The 25,788-nt window shown below is 37.4% G+C and overlaps 3 protein-coding genes across 5 annotated transcripts; 1 reads left to right on the top strand and 2 right to left on the bottom strand.

Annotated features, from left to right (window-relative positions):
- Positions 1-2,187: 2,187 nt before the first annotated feature.
- On the bottom strand, positions 2,188-6,928 carry LOC133983626 (apoptosis-associated speck-like protein containing a CARD). 2 transcript variants are annotated; one of them, XM_062422772.1, is made up of 4 exons: positions 6,575-6,928; positions 4,546-4,590; positions 4,105-4,152; positions 2,188-2,711 (listed from the first exon to the last, which is right to left on the bottom strand). In XM_062422772.1, exons 1-4 carry the CDS (start codon positions 6,825-6,827, stop codon positions 2,449-2,451), a joined length of 609 nt encoding a protein of 202 aa, XP_062278756.1. In that variant the 5' UTR covers positions 6,828-6,928; the 3' UTR covers positions 2,188-2,448. The 2 variants fall into 2 exon arrangements, with proteins under 2 accessions (XP_062278756.1, XP_062278757.1); XM_062422773.1 differs by lacking the exon at positions 4,105-4,152.
- Positions 6,929-7,475: 547 nt separating this feature from the next.
- Positions 7,476-11,266, top strand: pycard (PYD and CARD domain containing). Its single transcript, XM_062422771.1, has 6 exons — positions 7,476-7,691; positions 9,075-9,100; positions 9,207-9,539; positions 10,100-10,290; positions 10,383-10,520; positions 11,140-11,266. The coding sequence occupies exons 1-6, from the start codon at positions 7,502-7,504 to the stop codon at positions 11,195-11,197; spliced, it is 936 nt and encodes a 311-aa protein (XP_062278755.1). The 5' UTR covers positions 7,476-7,501; the 3' UTR covers positions 11,198-11,266.
- Positions 11,267-17,097: 5,831 nt separating this feature from the next.
- Positions 17,098-21,968, bottom strand: etsrp (ETS1-related protein). 2 transcript variants are annotated; one of them, XM_062422769.1, is made up of 8 exons: positions 21,826-21,968; positions 21,408-21,489; positions 19,775-19,891; positions 19,594-19,668; positions 19,355-19,504; positions 19,008-19,268; positions 18,367-18,485; positions 17,098-18,245 (listed from the first exon to the last, which is right to left on the bottom strand). In XM_062422769.1, the coding sequence occupies exons 1-8, from the start codon at positions 21,877-21,879 to the stop codon at positions 17,961-17,963; spliced, it is 1,143 nt and encodes a 380-aa protein (XP_062278753.1). In that variant the 5' UTR covers positions 21,880-21,968; the 3' UTR covers positions 17,098-17,960. The 2 variants fall into 2 exon arrangements, with proteins under 2 accessions (XP_062278753.1, XP_062278754.1); XM_062422770.1 differs by having other exon boundaries at positions 19,775-19,858.
- Positions 21,969-25,788: the final 3,820 nt, after the last annotated feature.

Below are 25,788 nucleotides of genomic sequence, written 5' to 3'. Positions count from 1 at the left end.
CTTTAAGCGTGTTCTCAAAACACGATATGTTAAAAAAGCATGAAGTAATTTTAACCCTTTGTAGAAATGTCCCAGAGACTCTTCTTTGTTAATCTTTTCAAACTCAGCAACATTTGTGCATTGCCACTATCGATGTTAAGAGGCTGTGCAAAACTCAAGCATGTTGGATATACAAACAGTGGCCACTTCATTATGTGTTAGTGAGGAAGAACACCTGTCATCTCAATATGATGTAGTTCACCACAATGCCACCACAAACCGCAATCTCAATAAAAACATATAGTCGATTCAACACGTCTGACAGTGTAAACCAAAGCTGAACATTGTGAGCCTCATACATGTAAAAGGTAGGGTTCATACTAAGTCAATAAGTACTGATTATTACAGTATGAAAACATATGGTAACGTTCCAGATTTATGCACTAAGGGCCTGATTTATTAAGATCCCAAATAGTGGGTACTAAATTGCGTGCACAGTGCAATAGATTGCGCATCTCGTTTGCGTGCGTTTTGCGGGTGATCTACTAAGAATAATTGCGTAAATGAAAACAGGTGCAACAGCAGTATTTAAATGAGGGTTTTGCGTGTCTTTATGGGGAGTTTGGACGAGCAGAAAGCTGCAAGCGCAAAATGAAATGTAAGGTTCTAGTGGAAGAGGTTAACAAATATATTGAGTTACAAAAACAAGTATTACCAGAAAAAACGACATATGGGAGAGTATTTGTGACGAAGTCAATGCTGTTAGTAAAACCAAAAATATTCCACTCCAAAATTATTAACACAGGTAGAAAAACTCCGTCCTGTGCGTATTTTGTCATTGTGCCTCCGTCTCCTCGACACAGTGACAAAAGTCATCTGTGTGCAGTGCGCAGCCGGTTAATACCTGTCCTTCAAAGGTATTATTTATAGACGCAGTTAGCGTCAGAAAAAATACCTTCAGGTTTGGTAAATCACAATGCTAAATAACATATATATATTTGCATTTTCTCCTCCCTGTATTTTGCACACTGGGGTTGAAACGCCCCATATTACATATTCATTATGGCAAACGTACTAAATGGACAGCGCGTACTATCTTGCACAGTTGAAAGACGCAAACCTCAGTGCGCTGCGCTAGTAGATCAGTTTGCACATTTTTTGCGGGTGATGTCAAGTTTGCACACGTTTTTGCACACGCAAACTTTTAGTAAATCAGGCCCTAAATGTACTGAGGTGAAGTTGACATTATTGCTCTGTATTTTGAAATACAACTCTTTGTGAGATAGTGTAGACAATATTATTTCTAAAAGCATTTCAGTGGATCTAAACTTTTTTAATATTAGAAGAACACAATTATATCAAAGTGCAACAAATAATGATATTTGTTTTCTGTATGCCAGAAGAGTGATTGCAGACAATGATTGCACTGTCCTATAAAAAGGCAAGCAGACCAAGTACTACACAGTGGGTTCAGCAGATGCTATCAAGTCTTCCATAGAAAAAAGTACTTATTGTTTCATGTTCATGTCAACAGCAATGTATGTTTGACTTCTTTAAAGACCATAAGTTTGTCAGTGTTATGTTGAGGTGTGCTTGCTGTTTCTTTTCAGTATGACTTGTGTAATGAAATTATATTTATGTTAATGCAGTTTTTTTTGTTTTTCAGTTTGTCCTGTTTTTCCTCTTGTGATCCCAGCCTGCTTTTCCCTCCTCTCTTCCCTTCACACCTGCCCTGCATCAGTCTTGTTTTCATTACCTTGGTCCCTGTGTCTTCCCCAACCAATCAGCTCCTTTACTGTCCTCCTGTTCCACCTACACTTCATCCACCTGCACTTCATATGCATATACCTGATGAAGGTCGGAGAGACCAAAACGTTATTTATATACGTTGTTTCCTCCTACTCAGATGTGCCACATACACATCTTCTATGTGTAAAAAGCTTTTAAAAAGCAGTCAATGATACAGGCTGATTCTCCTCCTCCTCTCCTCCCTCACAACCACTCCTCATTCATAACATTTCACAGAGAATCTGCAGCACTAAAGGATGGTATGGTAGCACCTTCTTAAAGGATAAACCCCCCTGTAATGTTTTAAAATGTAATACTTGGGATCTACAATATAGACAAAAATGTAAGAACCATACACAGAAATAAATCATAATATTTTTATTATAAATTTAAAAAAGAAAATATTTCACTTTGCTCTCAAAAGCAAAGGCACATAATAAAAGTGAACTGACATAAAAAACATTAAAACATTTCTGTTTTCATTTCTGTTAGCTCATTTATATAAAAAAAGAATGTGTGGTCAGATTCTTAATTCATTTCTTCCATAATTATCTGTGAAACATTTGCTGCATGTATTTTTGAAACCTGATGGAAAATGTCAGCAATTTGTTGTAAACCCCACAGAGAAAGGTTCAGGTAGAGAGCGTATGTTTGGTCTAAAAATGGATTTCACCACAACATTCACGCCTTTTTCTTGAGGTCTTCCACGAGAAATTTCTCATGTTGCTCAAGAAGTTTGTAGAAGACGTTTTTGCACTCCTGACCAGCTTTCAGGGGACCACAGTAGAGCTCCCTCACCCTCGCCTGAGTGGTAGGTACAGCCCTGATCTTATCATAAACTTCTTGTGGGATGACATCATGGTCAAAGAGCCCATCCAAAATGGAATCAGTGTTGCTCACTCTCTGGATCAGCTCGACCTTATGTTTATCCACAAAGTGCTTGTCTGTGGAGAAAGGAAAAGAAAACACTGATTGGTTAGATTTAGAGATGATATAAAACTGTAGCCAGTTTGATACATTTCTTTTGAAGAGGAATTTTATTACAACATGCTATTTAACAACTACTTTCAATATTTTGAGTGTAGATGAATTCATCAAATAGTAAAAACACAGACAATTCATTCCTTGCATTTTATGGGACTTAAAGGTGCAATAAATGACATTGAGTTTCACTATATCTTTACACAGTGCATAAAGTCTGTAAAGATATAGTGAAATAATAACGACTGGCAGAAACTTAAGCTGCTACCTCTGCGTGTGTTATTATATGAGCTTCTCTGTTCTTTGTTTTGGTGGCTACACGTGCATGTTAGTGCATGTGACATGGTGGCTGCATCACAAACGTTCTCAAATTACAGCTACACAGCATACTAAGATATGCTTCTGAAAACATCTGAGACAAGAAATAGGCAACACAATCTTGACCCATATTTGATGAACACTGCCTAATTTGACAGTTTGATCTGAGCTTCCTGAGCTGTCAGCTTTTTTTTCTCCCCAAAATTAATTGAGTAAACGATACCCATTTATTTTGTTCTGTGATGCTACAGTGGGATATCTAGTGGCTGAATGTCAGGCATGGCAACTTTAAGATGCTACAACAACAAGTAGGTTGTTTGACCATGTAGGAGCGTTTTCTGTCACATCCTGTGTTAGTTCGTGTTTGCTACTCACCGTGACAGTTTTCTAATTTATCAGCAGTAATTGCTAGTACGTCATTTGTCTTTACAAATTACAGTTAAAAAAGTTGTTTTCTGTAAGGGTTAAAATGATCACCACACAAGTCATGTGGGGTAAAATTAGTATGTAGTTTTTTTATTATTATTATGCCTGTGTGTCATTCATAACTGCTCTGTACATTTTACTTTTCTCTATGCTATGAACTGACTTAAAGTTAGGTGACCCTTATTGTTATGACAACAATAATAACCACAGGCTTATGGTAAGGGTACCTTTGTAGTTATGTTTTTTATACAAACTGTCCTGACTCATGCTTTGAGTTATACCATATACTCAACCCTCACATCCAAATGAGGACATTTGTAAATTTATACAGATGTAAATCTAAACCGTGCCACTGCTGCAGGTCATAATTACCACTGCTGCTACATGGCATCCATCACTAAAACTTAACTATAAGTCGCTTTTGGGGCAACTGACATGATGACCTATTATGTGTTTTTCTTGGGTGGACAGTCCCAGAATTTAACCATGTAACAAACCATGTGGTAAACTGGAAAGTAAGTTTTATTGTCGGATTCTGGGTTTCTAGACAATCTGAACACCATGATGGAGGAGTCTGCAGTAAAACCACAATGAGTGTAAAACAAAATTTACCATCTGCCTTGGTATTTCCACTAGCTGCTCCAGCGGAGGAACTTGCAGCTGAAACAAGGAAGGAAAATTGTATTTATTTATTTTTTGCACACTTTGTTTTGTTTTTCCATACAAACAGAAACAACCTGCTTTCTGTCAAGGCCTTGGGGAAAAATGAAGGCTAATATATTTACAGGCTCTGCCTCTCAAAAACTCACTGGTTTTCAGTCAGTTTGCAGTAAAAGATTCTGACAAAGTTGCGTTATATACCCCTCTTTTACTCTGTTATAGCATAACTCCTCCAACATGTTCAAACTAAAACTATGTCTGATCTCACACACGTTGCACCACCCTGCTGAAGATCAGGCTTAGCAGTAAAGTGACTAGAGCAGTTCGCCACCCAGTTTCTACACTAACTCATCTGTAGTTTGTAATGTTAAGAAAAAAGAGAAAACAACTCACTGCCAGTGGAACCAGATTTTGACGTGAGTTCACGTGTATCTTCAGCTGCAGAAACAGGGAAAAGCAGTGTTAAATTACAGTAAAGAAAAATACATGATGGAATAAAAATCGCTACCTTTGGACTAACATTTCAACAGGGTCAAGATGATTATCACTGTTACAAAGCAGTGATATAATTATTAGTTAGTTAGTTTTACTTCATGGGCATGAACAGAGGACTTTGTAATGGCCAAGACTCTCAGTGAAGGGTAATCTCTACAGACAGCCATTATAAATGTCCTGGTGTTTACATGTTTTGAATTTATTAATGGTATAATACTCAGTTAAGATTCACAGCAGGCATATTACTGTTGACTGACTCCTTGAGGAGTATCCAGGAAGAGAACAATGTTTAATTCATATCTTTTCCATAGATAGCATGAAACTTGTCTGTAGTGAAACTGGTCAAACTACTCATTACAGATATGCGGTGAGAGTGGCACACCTGTGTCTCTGAGTCAGTGTGGATTATTACATTTTATAACATGGACGTTGATCTTTTCTGTGATACAGGTGACAAAATGCTTCAAAGTGCACTTTCTGTATAAATAGCCCTTTCCAATTAGAAATGGGTTATGGGTTTATGTACCACATGGTTGTTTAGTTAAAGCATTGAGTTGATGTCAGTGTTCAAGTTAATGTTAAAGGATTTTGTGAATCTGCAGCTTATTCTAAACAAAAGAGGCATCAAACTATTTATCGTCAGTATGAACTCTGTGTGAAGTGAACTATGAAGAATAAATACGTTAGAAAAAAGTGAATCTCCTCCATCACTGAAGTGAATGTGGAGAAAACTGTGTTGTAATCACAGCATTTAGGATATGGTTGCTGCCTCAGTTCAGTGGGATCAACAACAGCATATCAGTGACCACAGACTTTGAATTTTCAAGCATGCAAATCTAAATAAAACAATAACGGCAGTGTTAATGTATAATATTTGTGAAGAATTAGACATTAATTACAGTCCTACAAGTGCAAATACATCTAAAATGTTACTTTAAATACATGTTGGTTGTTCAATTACACAACCAAAGCATAATTACATAGTTAGTTACTTAGTAATGTATACATAGACATTCTAATTGAAATTCACATACAGTATAAATGTTTTCATTAGGAATGATGCATTTGTATAAACCTATTACTGTTTATATTGACTATGTTTATTACAATTCTTTATATATTTTCTACATATCATATTATTTTACCTAAATTAATAATGTTGCTGATGGGTCTAAATATGAAGTCAAAATCAAGGACAACCTAGGATCTATGATCGCCACTGAAACAGAAAACACAAGGAAGGAATTTGATACTAAAAAGACTGTAAATGTAGCAGATATCCATCGGATATGACTGACTCTGACTGCTGACGCCTCATATGAGTTTCACATTAACTTTTACTTTTGCAAAAAATGACTTAGTGCTGCTTTTGTCTCCCATTACTAACATTAAACACGTGTGAGGGGGATCTTTTAATAGCCCGTATGAATAGGAGGACGCATTACATTGAAGAAAGCCTGTTGACTTGTGAACTGTGAACCAGTCCTTACAGAATAATGTATACAAGTTATGTAACAGCATATACGCACATACGCACTGGTTCATGAGGAGTTTCATAGACTAACTTTTATTTAACCAAAGAAACATAGATTTTTACCTTTTTATTTTTAACCTTTTATTACATTCATAGTGTTTGAATGTGTTGTACACAATTTTTAAATGAAAGAAGGGGAAATGATACCACAAACAGCTGGCAGCAGCTGGAAACGTGATTGAAAGTGAAAGTAAAGAAAGGACGCCGGCTAATTAACTAATTAAAATAGGCTACTAAATAACTTTCTTTCTCGATTAAGCGCTGACAAGTATCGTTAGGAATTGACATGAACGCATTTAAATAGGCTATTTAATGTTCTGCAGCCTGACACCGGACTACTACCCCTTCCCCCCCTTTACTCTGTATCAAACCATTTAAGGTAAAGATGTTTACCAAGGTTCTTTGCATCGTTTTGGCAGTCGATGTCGTTCAGGATCTCCGTAGCCACATCAAGAGCACCCTGCTCGGTAAAAGCTGAAACCAGGACATCTGCGATTTCCAGGAAGCTTTTACCCTCCACCCTGTTGCGCCTGACCCGGGGCTCTTCCCTGCGGTCCACAAGCTGGCTGCAGAACTTGGCCAAGTCGTCCTTCTTCAGGTCCGCCAGCATGTTGGACAAAGCCATTTTTATGGTTTTAGGGGCCATTTTTCACCGAGAGATCCCGCACCTGGTTGTCAAAAGTCGTTTTTTTAGACCGGTGAGGTAACCCTGACCCACCCAGAGACACCGACTGATCTGAGCTTCCTCAACATATGATTCAGGGTTGAAGCTATATGGTGCTTTCAGACGCTGTCGGACATTTTAAGATCAGCTCAGTGAACCTTCTCAACAAAGTGGAAAGTAGTCTATATATGATACTGCCACTCAACTTAAAGCCACTCGCAATATTGTAGTAGTAAAATTCTGTCATGAATATATTATTACTATTTTTTCTTGCCATTATTATTTGACAGTTTCAGGCATATAAGCTCTGAAATGTTTGTCTTTATATAAACTAAACATGGATGTATTACAAGAGCTGTATATGCCGATGTCATGGTGCGGTTCTATATATTATATATATATATATATATATATTATTATAATAACCCTACATCAATGAGAGCCTACAGGGGGGTAGTGGTGGTTTTGCCGACAGCACCTGAACGCAGCACTTTTTTTTTTTTGGCGCGAAAAGACACAACTGGGTCTCCCTCAGTCTATGGTCTCTGCTACGTCACACAACCAAAATAAGAGGCAGTAATGCGACAAGAAAAACAATGGTCTGCACAATCAAACTGGTTATATCGGAAATACTGGAAGATTTTAGCTCAGCAGACATGGACAAGTTTCGTTTCTGTCTGCAGGATCGCAGGGAGGAGCCGAGGATCAGACGTGGCTCTCTGGAAGGGAAAGATTTGTATGCGCTTACAAATGTCATGGTTTCCACTTTCACTGAGCGCGGAGCTCTAAAAGTGACTCTGGAGATACTGAGGCAGATGAACTGCAACGAGCAGGCAGACACACTGGGTGAGTTCAACACTGATGGATGAGTAATGAGGGTAATTAAAATATCCACTGTATACTTTCTAGTTGATAACAGTGAGTAGGCTACATAATGTAAGTGGTCTGCAAAGAGGCTCAGTTTTTAGTGTTGTTTACTTGAGGGCCAGTGTTTTATAATAATGAATTAGGGGAGAACGGGGTTGGTAGTCACACTTTTTACTTTCCTTTGAATTCCTCATAAACCTTATACTGAATAGATTCCCTTTGAATCTGTAATGAAAGCCTAAAGTGTTAGGTAGGAATAGAGTCATCTACTCAACTCTCCTTCAGCTGATTCTGTTCAAAATATATGAGCAATCAAATATGTCGTGCATTTGTGACATCTGTCCCCATCCGGGGGTTGGTAGTCACACACTTTAGGGTTGGTTGTCCCTGTGTTATTTTTTAATGGAGAAAAAATAAAAAAAAATGTAGACAGTATTAAAAAATTATTTATAATGTTTAGTTTCATTAGTTATGGGAGCAGGCAATGTTTAATGTAGTATCCCTTTAAGAGAGAGAAGGCATTGTGATGACGTCAGTGTGAGTTTGTGCGCAGCTGAAGCGGAAAGACAAGTTTGGAGTAGTAGTTAGCAGACAACGAGACAAGAATGTAAATGTTACCAGAAGAAATGTTCGGCTTATGTTTTTATAAATAAATATACAGCATTGTACCTGAAGTGTCCGTCTACTGTTTATCCCATGTCTGTGTGGTTTACCTGGGTGATTGAACCTGAAGAGGGCAGTGATTTCTTCAGCCCTGGAAGATAACAGAGTATCTCCCCCTATGGTCCTTAACTAAGGTCAGGGAGCCGGATATGATAGTTCAACCCATTGAAATACAACAACCTAACACATCTCCTGCACCAAGAGAACATAAACAGGAAAAATTATATATTATCTTATATATTATCTCTGAAGTAACATTACACCTAAATTCTGAGACTTTCAGTACCAACACTTTTTAACAGCGCCCTCTAGGGTCCGAGATCTGATGAATGTGACAACCAACCCCGTTCTCCCCTACACCTTTGTTTATTAACTTGAATCCATTTAGGAATAAAAGTGATCGAAAACTGCTTTTAGATTGAGTCTGACTCTTCATGTTTGGGTCAGTAGGTGTTACCAAGTCATATTTATTGGGATTCATTTGAGCCTTTTATTTCTGTTGTTACCCAGAATTGTATAAAATAATGTAAATGCTTTGTTTTAAAATGCTTAAACTTCAGCCAAATGATTTTGTTTGAGGGCTGAATTTGGCCCATGACATAGGTGGGGTGTGTGTCATACTGTATGTTAAATGTTGGAAACAGTAAGAAAAAAAAGACTTCCATTGAGTTTTAACCATCTTATTATCTTTCTCTACAGAATCAAAGACCAAAGCCTGTATGGATGTAAGTTTAGTTTCACATAATGATTCAAATATTGTCTTTAACATGTGGCATTAAAAAAATACTTTGGTGTTTTCTGTTTTTCTTTCATTTCTGTTCATCTTTCTAGAAAGGTGACCCTACCTTCCCTAAGACCTCGGACGGGAAGTTGGAGACAAAGGCCTCACAGGAGGCTGTGATCTATGTGGCCAGCCAACAGCAAGCTGTGAAGGAACCAAAAGAGTTGGAGGCCGAAGCGAAAGCCCAAATTAGCTCTGAGGGCGGGGACCTTAATAATAAGAGGCTCGTTCTGAGCCGCTATAAGATTCAGTTTGGCAAGTACAAAGGTCAAACCTTCAAATGGCTGCTGGAGAATGACGTGGGCTACACCGCTTACATTGCGGCTAGTCACCAGGAGGATCGTAAACACACAGCGCGTCAGGACTCGATGATGGCCAACAAGGTACTACACCCAGGATTTCTGTCTCCACTCAACCTGCACACCACAGATCACTTTACACCTGATAATCCCACCAAATAGCTTCTTCCACCATAATATGAACTTGTGTTTTTATTAAACTATGTAACTGGAGTTCATCCATTATAAATACTTGGGAACTGAGTTTGTTGATGACAGATTGAGATTTTATGGTAATACAGATGTAATTTGTGTAAAAAAGAAGTGCATCTTAACTCTTTGGAGTAGAGAATATGAAATGATTTCATCTACATTTTCAGCTATTACATGATTAATCGTTCCGACAGTGGACAACATTTTGATCTTTAAGTATTTTAATAATTAAATGATAATTTTAGTTTGAAGCTTTTAAGCTTTTTTGTGTCAAACTGTAAATGATATAGTATTTGTATGTTTAGATTGCTAGTATGTATGTGAATGAATCGTTTGTGTATTTGTTTTTGCACACTTGCTTGCCTCAAATTGCAAGTATTTTGAATGCAATTAAATATGAATCATGTAGAGAGAGCGAGTTAATAACACACTTTTATTTTTTTAATTTGAAGGATTCCTTCACTTGCTACGCGAATGCATATCCTGAGATTCAGAAGGAAGTCAGATTTCATCGTGCTGACAAAAAAGCCAAAGAGATGTCCCTTCAATCAGGTCAAAGGGGAAAGGCACTTGTTGGCTTTGGTAGGTACGGACAGGAGACACTGCAGAGCCTGTACAGGTCAGAGGACAAAGACAAAATCAGGTATGATAGAATGTGGTTGTGAATTGCAGTGGATCTCTGTGTTGATGCACCATCAGACGTTAAAGGCCACCACTCTACCCTTTTGTACACAGCTATGTCAACTTTCTCCGCAACAAGTCAGACTACGAACCAGGGTCCAGAATGGAGACTGCTATCAAATACATTTTACGGTGTGACCAACAGCGGGCCAGGAGGACACGTGCCAGAAGACAGCCTAACAGTGTCTCAAGGTACAGGTTTTGTTTTGGAAAAGTTCAGTTGTCTTTTATTGGTGTATGTAGTGCACTATATATTGTTGAAGACTTCTCTGTCTTGCTCCTGTTTTTATAAATGTGTACTTCAGGCTTTCTACAGCAACTCGAGTGGCTTGTGACTGGTGCTTTGATCCATCTCACTGCATCAAATTAAATACTCTACATAGTGCCACAATAGTGCTTTTATTTCAAGATGCTTATCTAGATTATTTCTTTTAGATGGGTGCTATAACAATTTCCTATAGTACATCCATCATGCTTTTTAAAAAATGGTAAAAAATTGTAGCAGTAGAGGTTTCAATTATGGGTCAAGCTTCAAAAACTGATCTTGGATTTCTCATAATGCAATTTGATAGCCTCTTTCCTTAAAACCTCCTTGTCGGGTACACCTTCAGTTTGTAGCACTGCAGCTTTATGTTACAAATTGTAGTCTACAATCCCAAAATGAGATAAATCTGTTGACTTTACCAGGATTATTTTGACACTAGAGAGTGTCCCAAGTATCCACACCGTGTGGATACATTGACAGTGCATGCCTTTCCCCTTGTGATTTGGATGGCTTGGATAACTCCAATTTGCTTTGCCTCCCCTCCAGGCCCACACAGAGGAATCAGAGAACGAGCTGGAGAAGAACCTCAAATATGCCCCGTTAGTGTGCAGCAACATGACCTCCTGTGACGGATTTGTTTTATCAGGTATCAATGAGGGCTGGACGCTTTGGACAAAATCAGTCATCACAATATTTTTGACCAAATATGTTGATGTCAATACTATGATGATATTGTAGGGATGACTATTGGTGCTTGTGCAAAATATTTACATAATGGGCAATGTGGATATAAAAACTAAGTGGGTAAAAGTACAAACATAGAACAGCTAGAGCAGTCTGGTAAGTTCAGAAAATGCATGACTTTGCCATAAAAAAACAGGAAAAACAACACTTATGCCATATCTTGATATTACGATATCCAAAATCTAAGAAGATGTCTTATATCACGATATAAATATATTTATATATTGCCCAAACCTGTTAATTACAATTCATGAACAGTTTATGTTGCAAATGATTCCTTATTAGATAACATTTCAACATTTTACAAATGTATTTATTTAAGTATCATTTTCTCAGGACACATGCAACATGCATTTTATGAAAATTCATTAGTGGTTAAGCAAGATCAATGTGTCAGGGCCCAATTACAGCGTGGATACAGAACTAAGTGCTCATGGAAACCATTACATCATCTCAGTGAAAACCTGCTCGTTTTTTGGTTTATACACCTGACATTAATGTAGACAAGATTTAAGAGATCAATACACACACCGATGAAGGAAATATATGGTACATGTGCATGTTTAAAATATCTAGAGTCCATTCATTTACTAAAAACCGTAAACCACAAAGTAAAATCAAAGCATAGTCTCTCAGATAATCATCCTACATGACGGTGTTCTTCCTGGGCAGTTCATCCAATATGGCGTAACAGTGTTCACCTGCTGGATGAGAGCACTCGTGTGGTGGTAGTACACCGGACGTTTCCCTGAGGAGAAAGAGAATGACATTGCCTGTAATTGAGATTGTAAAGTTCTTCATTCAATATTCTGATGTGCTAAAATAGAATTGGGCGGTATCATGGTATACCAGGGTATTTAGAAATCCTGAAGGTACGATTTTCTGCACTGTCAAAAATACAGACTCAGAATAAACCTGGAGTTTTTTAAGGAGCACAATTTAAAATGATTCTGATACACTAAAAACTCGTGAATGTTACAACAAAATAGGCAGGTGAGCATGTGTCATGAATCTGATGATCATTTTGTGTACACACTTACTTTGTGCAAAAAGAACATTTCTATGCACTTATTAGTGAATGAGTCCCTTTGTTTATAATGTATTTTCTGCCTAGCTGGCATTTTGCGGGTGAGCTTGTGTTCGGGTGCTTGAAGGGGGCAGTGCGGACTTTATCATACATGCTCTAATGACTCTTACAGCCAGCAGCTCAGCTTTTACATTTTGTTTTTTAAAATGCAAATGCAAATATTTTTACCGTTTACCCCAGTAAAATGCCCAAGTCTGTCTTTAGTGTATTTAAGATGCCAAAACTGATCATTTAAACCTCTGAAATTGTAACAAAGAAGTTTCAAATCGTAATCCTTTAGATTGCAGAAACTGATTGTTTTTGATTTGGTAACACCTGTCGTTACTGGTTGTAACAGCAACGGATCCCAGAGTTCTGCTTTCAGTAAACACTATCTTGAACTACTGGTGTCTGTTTGCAGCACAGCCTTAAGCTTTACTGTCTGTGTATGTAGCAAAAAATGTGAAAAAGTTTAAGTAATTACAGAATGCAAATACATTGAAGACCATAAATATGATCAAATAATCAACTTCTACATACTGTTCATATTTTGACTCTTCATAGTATCCTCTTATGATTAGTCTCTATTCCAAACTTCTAAACTACAAATCATTCTTTCATTCATAAATACCTCATTAGCCATTCGTAAATGTTTGATTAATCCTTATTGAAGCTTTCAGAGAGCAGAAGAAGTGTATTCTTCATGTTTTACACAATCTGTTTATGGGGGAAAAACCACTATGTAATTGTCCGATGTTACATAAAACAGAAGAACATAACAGTCATCGTGATTTAATTTAGTTAATATTATTGACTGTGAAGAATGTAACTTTTTTAGAAAAGTGACTTTCAAATGTGTAATCTCTATTACAGCTGCACAATACAAAAAAGGTTAAAAGGTTAAAAGTATGAAGGACTGTGTTGAGGGTGTTTTTGCTGCTCTCATGTAAAAAAAAAAAAAAAAAGAGAGAGTCACATTTGACATGAACAGTATGTCAGGGTTTATTTGATATGATAAAAATCTAAAGGATTATAACTTTAATCTGACAAAAGTATGTTATATGAACATGAATACAGAGCCATGAAGTCATTTCATTTGATGCAATTGATTATTTGCAATGCTTTTTTATTTTATTTTTTATATTTCTATTTATTTTTTATATTTTTAAGAACATACAGCAGATAGCTGTAATGAAATGTGTTCTAAGAGGTTGTATAATCAACCAGTGTTACCTTTTCCCACCAAAATGGCTCCTGGTGACGGTCTTGCAGCTGTTAAACACACAAAAAATTATATTGCATCTCTACTAGGTTCACACCGTTTTACATGTAGACAATATGTTGAATTCACAGGCCAACTCACTGTCACATGATGTCTAATTACTTCCAGTTGTCTCTCTGACTGTAAAAAAAAAAAAAAACACAAACAGAAACATTAGTAAACATTCATCTAGACCTCAGCCAGTGGTGTAATTTGTGGTAACAGGGGAACGCTCATGATTATCTTGGGATGCAAAGATCACTTCTGTCATTTTCTGACTGACAATAAAAATGTGTAAAAAAAGATCATTCAAAGGCTCAGTTTTTTTTTTTTTAGTGGATATGGGCTTTATCACACCTGCAGTCTCTCAGTGGACTGATAGAAGATAAGCTGAAATATGTAATTGTCATTCACATGCAGCTTTGTTTTTATATTTTTATCATTTTTGTAACATAATTGTGTATGATGGCCAAAGAAGTTTAATTAATGTCATTCAACTTCATTTAAACTGTTCTTTGGTGCAAATGTGCAAAAAAAATTGTATTTACTCTGGTATGTGCTGGCAGTTAAGGGTTGCGTAACTTCCAGAGAACTAAATTACGTTGCGGTACGAACAAGTCAGCACACGTTGAGAGCCATAACACTATATATGGTATCAAGCTGTCGTGCAAAGACTCTGCTCTCCTTAAAAGGATTTTAAAAAATAGGCCTTTTATTAGATATGGACATTGCTGGTGCTGCTGTTTTTTGTTGTGATGCTGCTACACTGAACAGAAAATAAATTAAATCACCCAGGCCATAATTGTCAGTAGCTTACTTTCGATACTGTCCACCAATAAGAAAGACTTATATATGTTTGAGGTCATTTGGAGACTGTTATAATTACAAAGTCTGACCATCAAGGAGAGCTCAAAAGTTCATTTTTCAAATGTAAAATGCTGCTCAGAACAATCTTTGTCACAATTCTTGATGCACCAGATTTGAGGGAACAGTCAGACATTATGTAAAGTACTTGTATTTGCTTTCTTGTTGATCTTAGTCTCCACATAATGTCTATAACCGCTCATGCCTGTGGTCCAATGGTTAGCAATGGAACTTAAAACTGAATATCCTGTCGGAAGACAAAATGAGTGTAGGGCTATTTGTTGCACCGCCCGCTCATCCACCCGTCTTTTTCTTTTTCTTTTTTTTTTTGTTGCACATTTTTGTATCAAAACAAAACGAAATATAACTTGTTTATTAGCGAACTTTAATTAATTAATTAGTACTGGTAGCAAGTTATTACCAGACCCTTTAAACTTTCAAATATCTATATTAGCCTCAAATATCCAGTAATGTCATGGTCCAAATGAAGGACAGATTGGCAAATTTAACGTCCATGAAAACATTTACATTTTCTCAACAGCATGCACGAATACAATGTTATCTGTACTTGTTTTTCTTGCCGTAGTCTGAGGTAGGCGGGGCTGTACTGGAAACGTTCATATATAACTTCAATGCCTTCGCAACGTTTCAATCAAAGTCATATTTTCTTGCCTGCATGTTGAACTCCTAATGTAAATAATCAATTTCTCCCAAATTGAAACTTTCACCATTTATTCGGCCGTAAATTATTAACAATGCCGAAAAATACTAAGAATTTGAAACTACATTCTCAGCTGCTTTAAAAGTGAAAGTAAAATGAAGTTAATGTGTGTTTAAAGGTATCTGAGCAGAAATCAATTTGCGTTTTTAATTACAGCCAGGTGTATTCTGTGTTTACCCTCCATTACATCCATGCTTACAGCTGATTAAGTAAATGTAGTTATTTGTTACAAGCTTTTTTTTTTTAAAGTGAGGAGGGAAATGTGTAGCCTAAGTCAAGCCTGATTTTGCAACACATAAAATAATGACACCAATCTCTTCCGCAAAGTGATGTTGCCTATACACACGATTTATTAAACACTGGTATCTAATAGGTGGGGCTATTTGGTATCGGTATCAGTCGGATCGGTGCATCTTTAAACTACAGTAAACCGCTGTACACATCTGCAGTAGTTTATATACTCTCACCCAGTTCCCGAGCCGCCTGGTTGCAACCAATCTGTTTCAGGATCTCCACAGCCACATCAAGGGCTCTCTGCTCGGTAAAAGTTGAAACCAGAACGTCTGTGATCTCCAATAAGCTTTTACCCTCCACCTGGTTCCGTCTGACCCGCGGCTCCTCCCTGCGGTCCAGGAGCCGGTGGCAGAACTTCTCAAAGTCCTGCTTCTTCAGGTCCGACAGCATGTCAGCTAGAGCCGAACTTATTGTTCTGGGAGCCATTCAAAGGGATCCGAAATTGCAATTTGGATGACAAGCTGTCCTATTTCCTAACTTCACTTCCCTGTACAGATCAGACCTATTGCCCAAAAAACTGGTTACATGCATTCAGGAAGGAGGCATTTAATGACCCTAGAAAAAACAAGAAATTATGAGAGGCAACAGGAATAATATAAATGAAAAATATAAGCAGGGATAGAGCTAAAGACAGCGCAGTTTAGTTTAGTTTTTTTAGGATTGAAAGCGCTGAGAAGCAAACATAACCTATGGTCGAAAACGTTATCAGCACAATTAATAAACAATAATGAATGGTTAAAGATAATGTGCGAGGTTTAGCTGCATGTTGACGCCTCCCTCTATAGGTAACCAAAGAGATTTACTTACTCTTCAACCACTTAAAATCATTGTTGTACTATATATTGATGATTATTGGACTTTGTGGCCTACTGGGTTTTAAAATAAAATAAAAAAATCTCTATTGAATTAAAGTTGAAGGCATGCACATTATTTTTCTCCACATAACAAGATCTATGCACAGAATGTGTAATACTTTACTTAAGTCCCCCATTTAATTAGCATTAATCAGTGTATAAACAGTTAATAAATTGTTTGCAATGTAGCTGTAAGTGTTTATTAATGTCTAGAGTATTTATAAGAAAAAGAAATCTTCTTATCTGTTTATACACCAGCCTCCACATGGATGCATATTGGAGGGATTAAAATTCTTATAAGTAAAATTACATTAATAAAACACTTCCTATCTACTATCAGCTATAGCATTATAACTGGAAAGTGGATTTCTTAACACTAAAATAACCAAAATCCTTTTGACATTTTTTGGCGTAGGCCTAATTTGTGCTATAAAAATCTTTCAAAAACGTATTAATTTGTCCAGTCAAATTATTTTGTTCATCATTAAAGTGCCCAATATAAATCTTAAACTATACAGTTGCAACAGTGTGACAAAAACCATTCAGTCACAAATCACATTGAGTAGCTGACATATACTTGAATATTGTCTTAATTAAAAGCAGAATCCAGATGTAATACTACATTAATTTTCTGCACTTACCTGCATGGACTGAAACTCTTCACACAAATCTATATTTATATAAAGTTTATTTACACAAGACAATTATCACACATGCTACAAGTTTCACAGTGAGTGCCTGAAAATCATTAGAAACAGAGGTAGACATGAGTTTTGTATTTTAAAAAAAGGAAATTAAATGCACAAAACTCTACATAGCAATCTATAAACACTATTTACAAAGACACACATCAAATTAAAATACTGCATTAGTTGTATTTATAATTGGCTGCAGCTAAAGATTATTTTCATTATTTGTTAATCTTTCAACTAATTTTTCAATTAATTGATTAGCCTTTTGCATATAAAACATTTTTTTTAAACTAAAAAGTTCACAATTTCCTGGAGCCTAAGGTGACATCATCAAATATCTTATTTTGTCTTACCAACAATACAAAACCCAAATATATACGTGACAGCCAAGACAAAGAAAAGCAGCAAATTCTGAAATTTGAGAACATGAAACCATTACGTTTTTGGCATCATTGATTTAAAAAAAGACAGTAACAACTGATTAATTGTCAAAATGGTTACAGATTAATTTTCTGTCAATCGAAAATTAACTAATGGTTGCAGCTCTTATTTATAGTGCTTAAAACTCCCCCTGTGCTGCAGTTATTTTGCCCTGAGGTTAAGAGGCTATTTGTTCCTGGGTCTATTTAAGAAAAAGTCCCACACTGTCCTTAAAACTAATTGCATAGTGAATTTAGTCTTTTGTTGTTGTTTTTTTCCCTGAAATGCAACATGTATTAAATTGGCTCCTGGTGCCTGCGATGACATCACTCAATGAGGATAGTTGAGCCAGAGTTCAAGGAGGCAGTGTTTACTTTGCAGGCCACAGTACTCAGTTAAAATGTGCTGGTCTCTCTCAGCCAGCAGCACCAAGAGCCACAGGATCCTTTCCCTACTGTGACGCCCATCTGTCACTGCTGTGCTCTGACGTCACTGCCGGTGGTACAACGGGGCACTGCCATGACTCTGTGTTTGTGGGCAAAACGTTCAGACTGGTCAGGACTTCCTGTGCTGTCTTCCCCAGCATGCCCTGCATGTCACAGACAAAGCGGTAGACGTAGCGTTTGCCTGCCGTCTTGTGGATGATGTTCTTGTGGTAGTAGTAGCGCAGGCCACGACTCAACTTCTCGTAGTTCATCTTGGGTTTGTTCTTGCACTGGCCCCAACGCTTAGCCACCTGTGGGACCAAAACCATTCAAGAGTTAAACTCAGGTGTGTTTATACCTTAGAAATACCCTGGTAAAACCCTGCATACAGTATTTACAGGTGCCCTATCCCAAAACAGGATATTTCCTTACCTCTGTGGGGTCTGACATCTTAAACTCCCAGCCATCTCCCGTCCAGCAGATGAAAGTACGGCAGGTAGTGTCCAGAAGTAGCTCCAGTAAAAACTGCCACAGCTGGATTGGCCCAGAACCTTAATGAAAAAAAAAATACATTGATTATTTGAATGACAGAAAGTAACTGTAGTTATAATGGCAACTACAGCTGCAATGATTAGTCAACCAATTCATTAGCTGCCAATTCTCGAAGTTCAAATATTTCAATAATAGTGCTTCTCTGATTCAGTGATTTCTAATCATTTGCCATAGATTGCAGAGACAGAGCATCCACAGGTTTTCATTCTGACCAAATACTTTTGATTTTATCAGAAGAGTTTCTTTGGTCAAACAGCATTTGAATGAGGAGCAAATGCCTAAGAATGTAATTACAGATGGAAAATATATTTTTCAACAAATCAGTTGATCTTATTGAGTTTATGACATTTAATTTAACTCTTAACTTTATTTTAATCATAAGATTACATCTGTGGACATGCATTTTTAAAAAACTCCAGTTGGGATTTTAATATGTTTCTATGATCAATATATAAATGTATCATCCTTATAATAAAGATCTGAGTTAAAGTAGCAGCACAAATAAGAAATCAAATTCTAACCTGGATAAGCAGACATTCCTGTCATCTGGCCCTCCCTGACTGGTCTCTGAGGGAGTGTATTTTTGCGTTTGGCCACACGGGGGCAGTACTGATCTGAAGATTGAGTACTGGGGGTTGTGGAGCAGGAGGTCGGAGACTGGTGTGGTAGAGGGGCAGTGAAGCTGGGAGAGGAGTATTCAGGCCAGAAAGAAGAAGACTGCCTCTGTCTGTCTGATTCGTACAGTTCAGCCGAGTGACAGGAGAAGCTCTGATCTGTCTCACCTGGAACAAAGAAGAAAATTAGGCACTGAATTGCAAATTAAGGCTACTGAGAGAGTGTTTATACATTAGTAGGTGAAATGTCTTACTTTGTAATGTGTTTGATCCTTTTGCAGTTAGGAAGGGGCTGTGGCTGCCCTCCATGGCCGGGCTGAACTGCCCATTCTGGGGCACTATGGTCTGGTACGTCTGCGGAGATTCCTGGTATCCAGTTTGTGACTGGTCGACTGTTAGACCATCTGTTGATTAAAAAGAAAGCTAGTTATAAAAAGAAACTCCTTAAAAGGGTATTTTAACTATGAGTGAGACTGAAAAGTCAGAGGCTCACCATGAGGGTATGAAGCCCACCAGTTGAAGTCCTGGTACGATTCCAGGTTGAAGAGGCCAGTGTCACTGGTGTTCACTGAGGCAAAAAAGGTGAAAAAAATGTGAGATAAGAGAAAAACACCAACAACATATGACTCGTTATCAACCATGAGGGCATGTTTTTAAGTATTTTGAGGTTTCACCTTTAGAGTCATATGGGTGAGAAGCTTTCAGTGGCTCTGGATAGCTGTTTTCTGCCGGATACTGCTGCTGTGGTGCTTTACTGTCTAACAGAAAAGACAGTTCTTCACCAAGGTAGTCTGGAGGTTAAACACAGTGTAGAAAGATGGAGTCAGTTAATGATGATGATGATGATGATGATGCTCATGCAGCTAAAGGACCACACCAATGATTTTATCTATATACTTTACAAGAATGTTTATCATTTTGCAAAGCACATTTTTTGATCAATTAGGAGTTATATTTGTTTCCCTTTATCTCAGCACGCTATGAAAATCTGCTTGCAGAGACTTGAAATAATACATCGTATTAAACACTTGGGTTCTTTTAATGATTTATGGTGACATACATGTTCTTGTCAGCAGTGAGCAGGAAAACTCCTAAGTTTTGATGCATTTACAGTCTGACATTCAAGATAAGAGAGTCAGCTGCTACGGCAGCCTTTTTAAAGCACTGTTACATCATTTTTTTTTTTTTTTTTAGGATGTTTGATTTCTTTCTACCTGGATTTCCTGCCAATAAAACTTTGGAAAACTTAGATTAACAATTTAAGTAAAACAATTAAATATCTACTGTAATTTAAGTAAGTTTTAAGTCTCTGTGACTTGGTTTTCACTGAAGCAATTGCCTGTCTGAATGATAGGAAATACATTTGAAAATGTATGCTGGGTAGTTAATGTGCTAAAATGTGTGATATTATTGGTATGGCCCTTTAACCAGAAGGTTAATCACAGCTCAGGGAAAAAAGTGGGGTGAATCTTTAAGTTAGAGTCAACAGTTTAGGTTATTTTCCTGGATGTTGACTCAAGAAAAAAAGCCATTTGTTTACTGTTGAATCAGCAGCAGGCACTCAAGCCCACCTCAGGCTTTTTCAGCCTCAATGGATGGAGGCAGCCCGGAGGAAACAAGGGAGGGAGGGGGAGGAAGAGAGCGGAGGAAACGCCAGCGGAGGGAGTGTGACAGAGTAGTGATGGAGGGATGGGGAGGGGGACTCTAAATCTGTTGGAGGAGGAAGTCTGGAGGAAAGGATTAGGGGAGACAGAGAGGGGAGTGCAACAGGGAGAGTATCTTTAACCTGACCACCCTGTTTCTCTGTCTTTGCCTACCTCAGCCCATTCAAGCATAATCACACGCACGCACACACACACACACACACACACACACACACACACACACACACACCCACACACACACACACACACACACACACACACATACACCCACACACACACACACACACACACACACACACACACACACACACACACACACACACACACACACACACACACACACAGCTGCACCCCATAATCCTGACACTGCCCCTGAGTTAGAGCCCCCCTGGTGTCAAGGTCTCATTGAGAAAGCTCTGACAGATGTGATGATACTGACTGCGAAAATATTTCCTCTGTCCTTCAGTTGCTCAGATTCAGAGGAAACAGATTGTGCAAACATAAAAAAAAAAATATATAAAAAAATAAAAAGCTCATCACCGAGAGTTAAAAGCTTGTAGCATCACCAGGAGAGGCGCTTTTGCTTGCCTTGCTGCCTCATGTGATGGAGCAAACATGAGTCAAGTCATTCTGTAAAACTCACCATAAGATGCAAAGTCAAAGCCTGCGGGCACTTCCTGTGTCCTAAAGTCCTCTGTGTAATATCCAGTCTGGCAAATCTCCATCTGTGTTGAAAGAGCATGTGATTAAAACTTAGTATGACAGCAATTAAATCCTAACTCTCATTGTTGAGCAACAGCAATAAGCAGATGTAACGTGACGCTTGTTTGCAATAATAACCAGTGAAAGATAGAGGAAGGACAAACTTGAAATATGATGTTTTTGCAACCAAACTTTCGTAAATATAAGATTTCTGGTCATATGAATACCAAATATTTACCCCCATTATTAGAGCTCACCTATATGTTAGATATTATGAATGAATGTTGTGATGTTCTAGTCTCTCTCCTTCATATTAATTCAAATAAAGATATAAAACTAAGCCAGAAATGCCATCCTACCTTTATTTTCGAGTCTTTGCTGTCTCCAGGTTTGATGGTAGTGTCCCAGTACATTTCTTTCTTTCTTCCTTTTATCTCTTTTCTTTCTTTTTTTTTAAAATTCTTTTTTTTTTCTAAATTGGTGGCTCCTTCCCAGTTTCACAGACAGGATTCACTACACCAGAGTGGTCATTTCGCGCACGGACCGGTCCCGTTATAAGCGCATAGCGGAGGTGGGAGGGGCGCGCGCCTGCCAGCTCTGTGTCGTGACCAGGTTTGTTTAAAAGAGCGTGACGTCAGACACCCCAGCTGCACCGATCAGACAACAACTCATTCATAAAAGTCCGTCTCTCCTCCACACTGTTACGCTCCGGTAACAACTATCATGAATAATCGGATTTTGATACAGATAACTTGAAGATAAAACTGTATTTTTAAAGTTAGATTAACACAAGATGTACGATTATTAATTACAAAAAAAAGATTAAAAGAAGAAAAAAAATGTATTAATAAAAAACACACAATAAGCATAGTTAAAGTTCTCTAATATCATTATAGATTAAACACAAATAGCCTACCACAGTCACTATCTTACATAGTATTGGGACTTTTTTATTTATTTATCAGGATATACTCTAACATATCTTATCCCAAACAGCATAATAGTGCCGAAACACTAATAGCGTACCTTCAGAACATGTATAAGTCATTCTATTTAGCCTACTTTATTAGACTAATTTGCTGTTGAATTGAAAACAGAAAGCATGTAAATGAGGCTAATTTGCATCTGTTGTCCCTGTCCAGATGTTTTTTTTAAAAAAGGGCACCAAGCTGAAACAATCAATAAGACAGAAAAGTAATCAGCAGCAATTCTGAAAATCGATTAATTGTTTCTTATTGTTAAGAAAATACCCTAAACTGAGTGATTCCATGGTCTGAGATGTGAATACTTGGTTTGTTTCCTTTCAGTCTCTCTGTTGTTCCGCCCAAAACAAGACATTTGAAAATGAGTCTGGATATTTATAGCTATTCACTGATTTTGATTTTATTTATTTTATTGTATTTTTTTGGCAAACCATTATCGATTGATTGAAAAAATTATCGTCAGATTACTCGATAACGAAAATATCTGATAACTGCAGCTCCAAAAACAACATATCTCACATAAGACTATAAAACATCATCATAAACATGCACACAATGGAACAAATTCAAGAATAAATAATGCCACAGTAGCCTCTGATTTAATGCATCACATAACTTCATAACATCAAACCATTTTTTAACTATTATTTTGCTATTATAGATATTAAGGAGTCGTTTTTTATAGTCTAAACAAAGCCCAGTGGGCCTATATTGAAGATGAAATACAAACGAGACAAAGAATAGACCTTAACTAGGCTACAAGAATGTTGATCATGTAGGTGAATAATTGGCAACAGAAACAAGCAGTGTATTTTTATTCTATCACTGTAATGACCTTAACATATTTCAAAGCTGCGGTCAGTCTGATTGTCTGACAGGCGGGACTAAATAACTGGGTGTGGACGAAGTACAGGCTTTTGAAATCAGAGCATTGCCAGTCGGTTTCTAATGAGGCAGGAGGATGAAGAAGAAGAAAAAAATCTGTATCTTTAGAAACCATTCGGCCAAACAATGGCCCGTAAACACACACACACACACACACACACACACACACACACACACACACACACACACGCACACACACAAGTACTCGCCGAAGAAAGTCTGAAATCACGGCGTGAGTGGCTGCAGCAGATAAGGCCGAGCCCAGGGTCTTGTATAAACAAACATCTCTGCTATTCTCCTTCGACAGGGAAAAAAACACACCCACACACACACACACACACACACCCACACACACACGGAGGGCCAATTCCATCTGGAAAAGTGCAGCGTGGTGAAATCGTGCGCGTCGGTGGGAGACGAGAGTCGTGATTGGGAGCCCCACCTCAACACACAAGGACACAACTGGGATAAAGTTACACAACACATGAGGTGATTAACAACCGTCTGCAGCCTAAACTATCAGCTCGGGAATTCACCTTTAGTCTTGTGACACTGTGAGGCTTTGTTATAGAGTAAATGGAGCCAAATGGGCCAGAAATGATTTTTTATTAGGGTATTTTAAAGTTTAGACAGCACATTAAAGTATCAGGAGTTTGAGAAATCAACTAGATTGTTCCAGTTGTCAATGTAAGCAGCTTGGTAATGATTGATATCAAATTTTCCTAACCTAATTCATTAGTGTATTATTCAGAGCCTGTACTTAAGTAAATATACTAATTCAGCAATATGTGGGCCTATAAAAGAAAAAAAAATCAATTTTACAAATAAAAGTCCTGCATGAAAAATTCTACTGAAGTAAAAGTACATAATATTAACTGCTTGATGTGGTTTCAGTATTGCAGTAAAAGTAGTGATTTCATCTGTCTGACTGATTATCAATAGTGAAGCATCAATGTTAGAGCAGCATGTTACTGTTGTAGCTGCTGGAGATGGAGCTAGTTTACACTATCTTATATACAGTTAGATAGTTTAGTCCAGTGGTTCCCAATCTAGGGGTCAGTCCCCTCCAAAGGGTCACCAGATAAATGTGAGGGGTTGTTAGATGATTAATGGGAGAGGAGAGGGGGAAAAAAACAAAGTTCTGATACACAAATCTGTTTTCAGTTTTTGGACTTTTTCTTTCAAGTTTGATTTTTGTTGAAATATTTGAACATTTATTAAAATGAAACCATGTGAGAAGTTTAGAGGGGGGAAAAAAAATCACCATTTGTCGTAGCTGTTAACAACTCATAGACATCTGAAATGTGACCCCGACTACACACTGCTTTTTGTATGACATCAAAAGTGAAAAAGGTTGGAAACCACTGGTTTCATCTTTACGTACAAGTACAAATACCTCAACATTGTACTTAAGCACAGTACTTGAGTAAATGTATTAGTTTCTTTCCATATATGTCACACATGTGCATTAGTACCTGAAACTCATATTTGTACACATATACACATATATAATATACATATAGCAAGGCTTTAAAGTATTATATTTTTGTGTTGTTTTTTATGCACTTTATCACTGGGGTTTGTGGCCTTAGTTCATACTATATAGCCACTTGTCCGTATGCAAATCTACAGTAAATAAAATACATAAAAAGTGACAACACAATGCAAAAATGCTCTTTTACCAATAAAAGTCCTGCATTTAAAGTGTTCTGGTAATGTACTTATATCTTCACTCCATTTCCTATGGAGTGAAGACTAAACTGTACTTACAGTACTGAGAATTTTAAATTTTTCCCCTCAAGGCCTTCTTATGTGTCATATCATTACTTTGTGCTTCACTGACGCCAGCAGCAGATGAACCAGGAAATCTCTGAACGACGTTCGGAAAAAATAATCCACATGGAAATATTCGGTGCTGATTATGCTTCATTATCAAAGGATTTACAGTGACTACCACCTGACTGTAGACCGGATATGTGCTATTTTTGTTCATTTAAATGCATGTCTAGTGGAAGTGTAAAAAAAAAAAAAAAAAAGGTGTATAGCTCTAAAAATAAAGTTGTCTGCCTAAATAATCCTACAGCTGAGACATTTTTTAAACATAATCCATTTGCTTCCTCACACAGAAGTTACGATTTTGGGCAGATTTACAAAAAGCTGTAGACGTTCATTATTATAAATGAGGTTGTAAAATATTGAGCTGTGATCAAATCTGTCTTTTTTGTTTAGTCCCTCATTAGGTTCAGCTACTCTTCATTATGCCCACAGACACAAAAGTATCTGAACTCCAGGTTTGGGACCGCTGACCTCTCAGACCAGGTGTGTAGCTGAGTATTTGAGGATTTATGGGCTGGATGGGACTGTGGGAACCGATTCCTGGGATATTTCTATCCAATTGTAACACACATTTTAACCGAATTTCCAGAAAATTGGCAAAAGTAAATTAAAATTAGA

Source organism: Scomber scombrus, chromosome 7, assembly GCF_963691925.1.
Source record: "Scomber scombrus chromosome 7, fScoSco1.1, whole genome shotgun sequence".
Lineage (NCBI taxonomy): Eukaryota > Metazoa > Chordata > Actinopteri > Scombriformes > Scombridae > Scomber > Scomber scombrus.
This window is presented reverse-complemented; position numbering and strand designations above follow the sequence as displayed.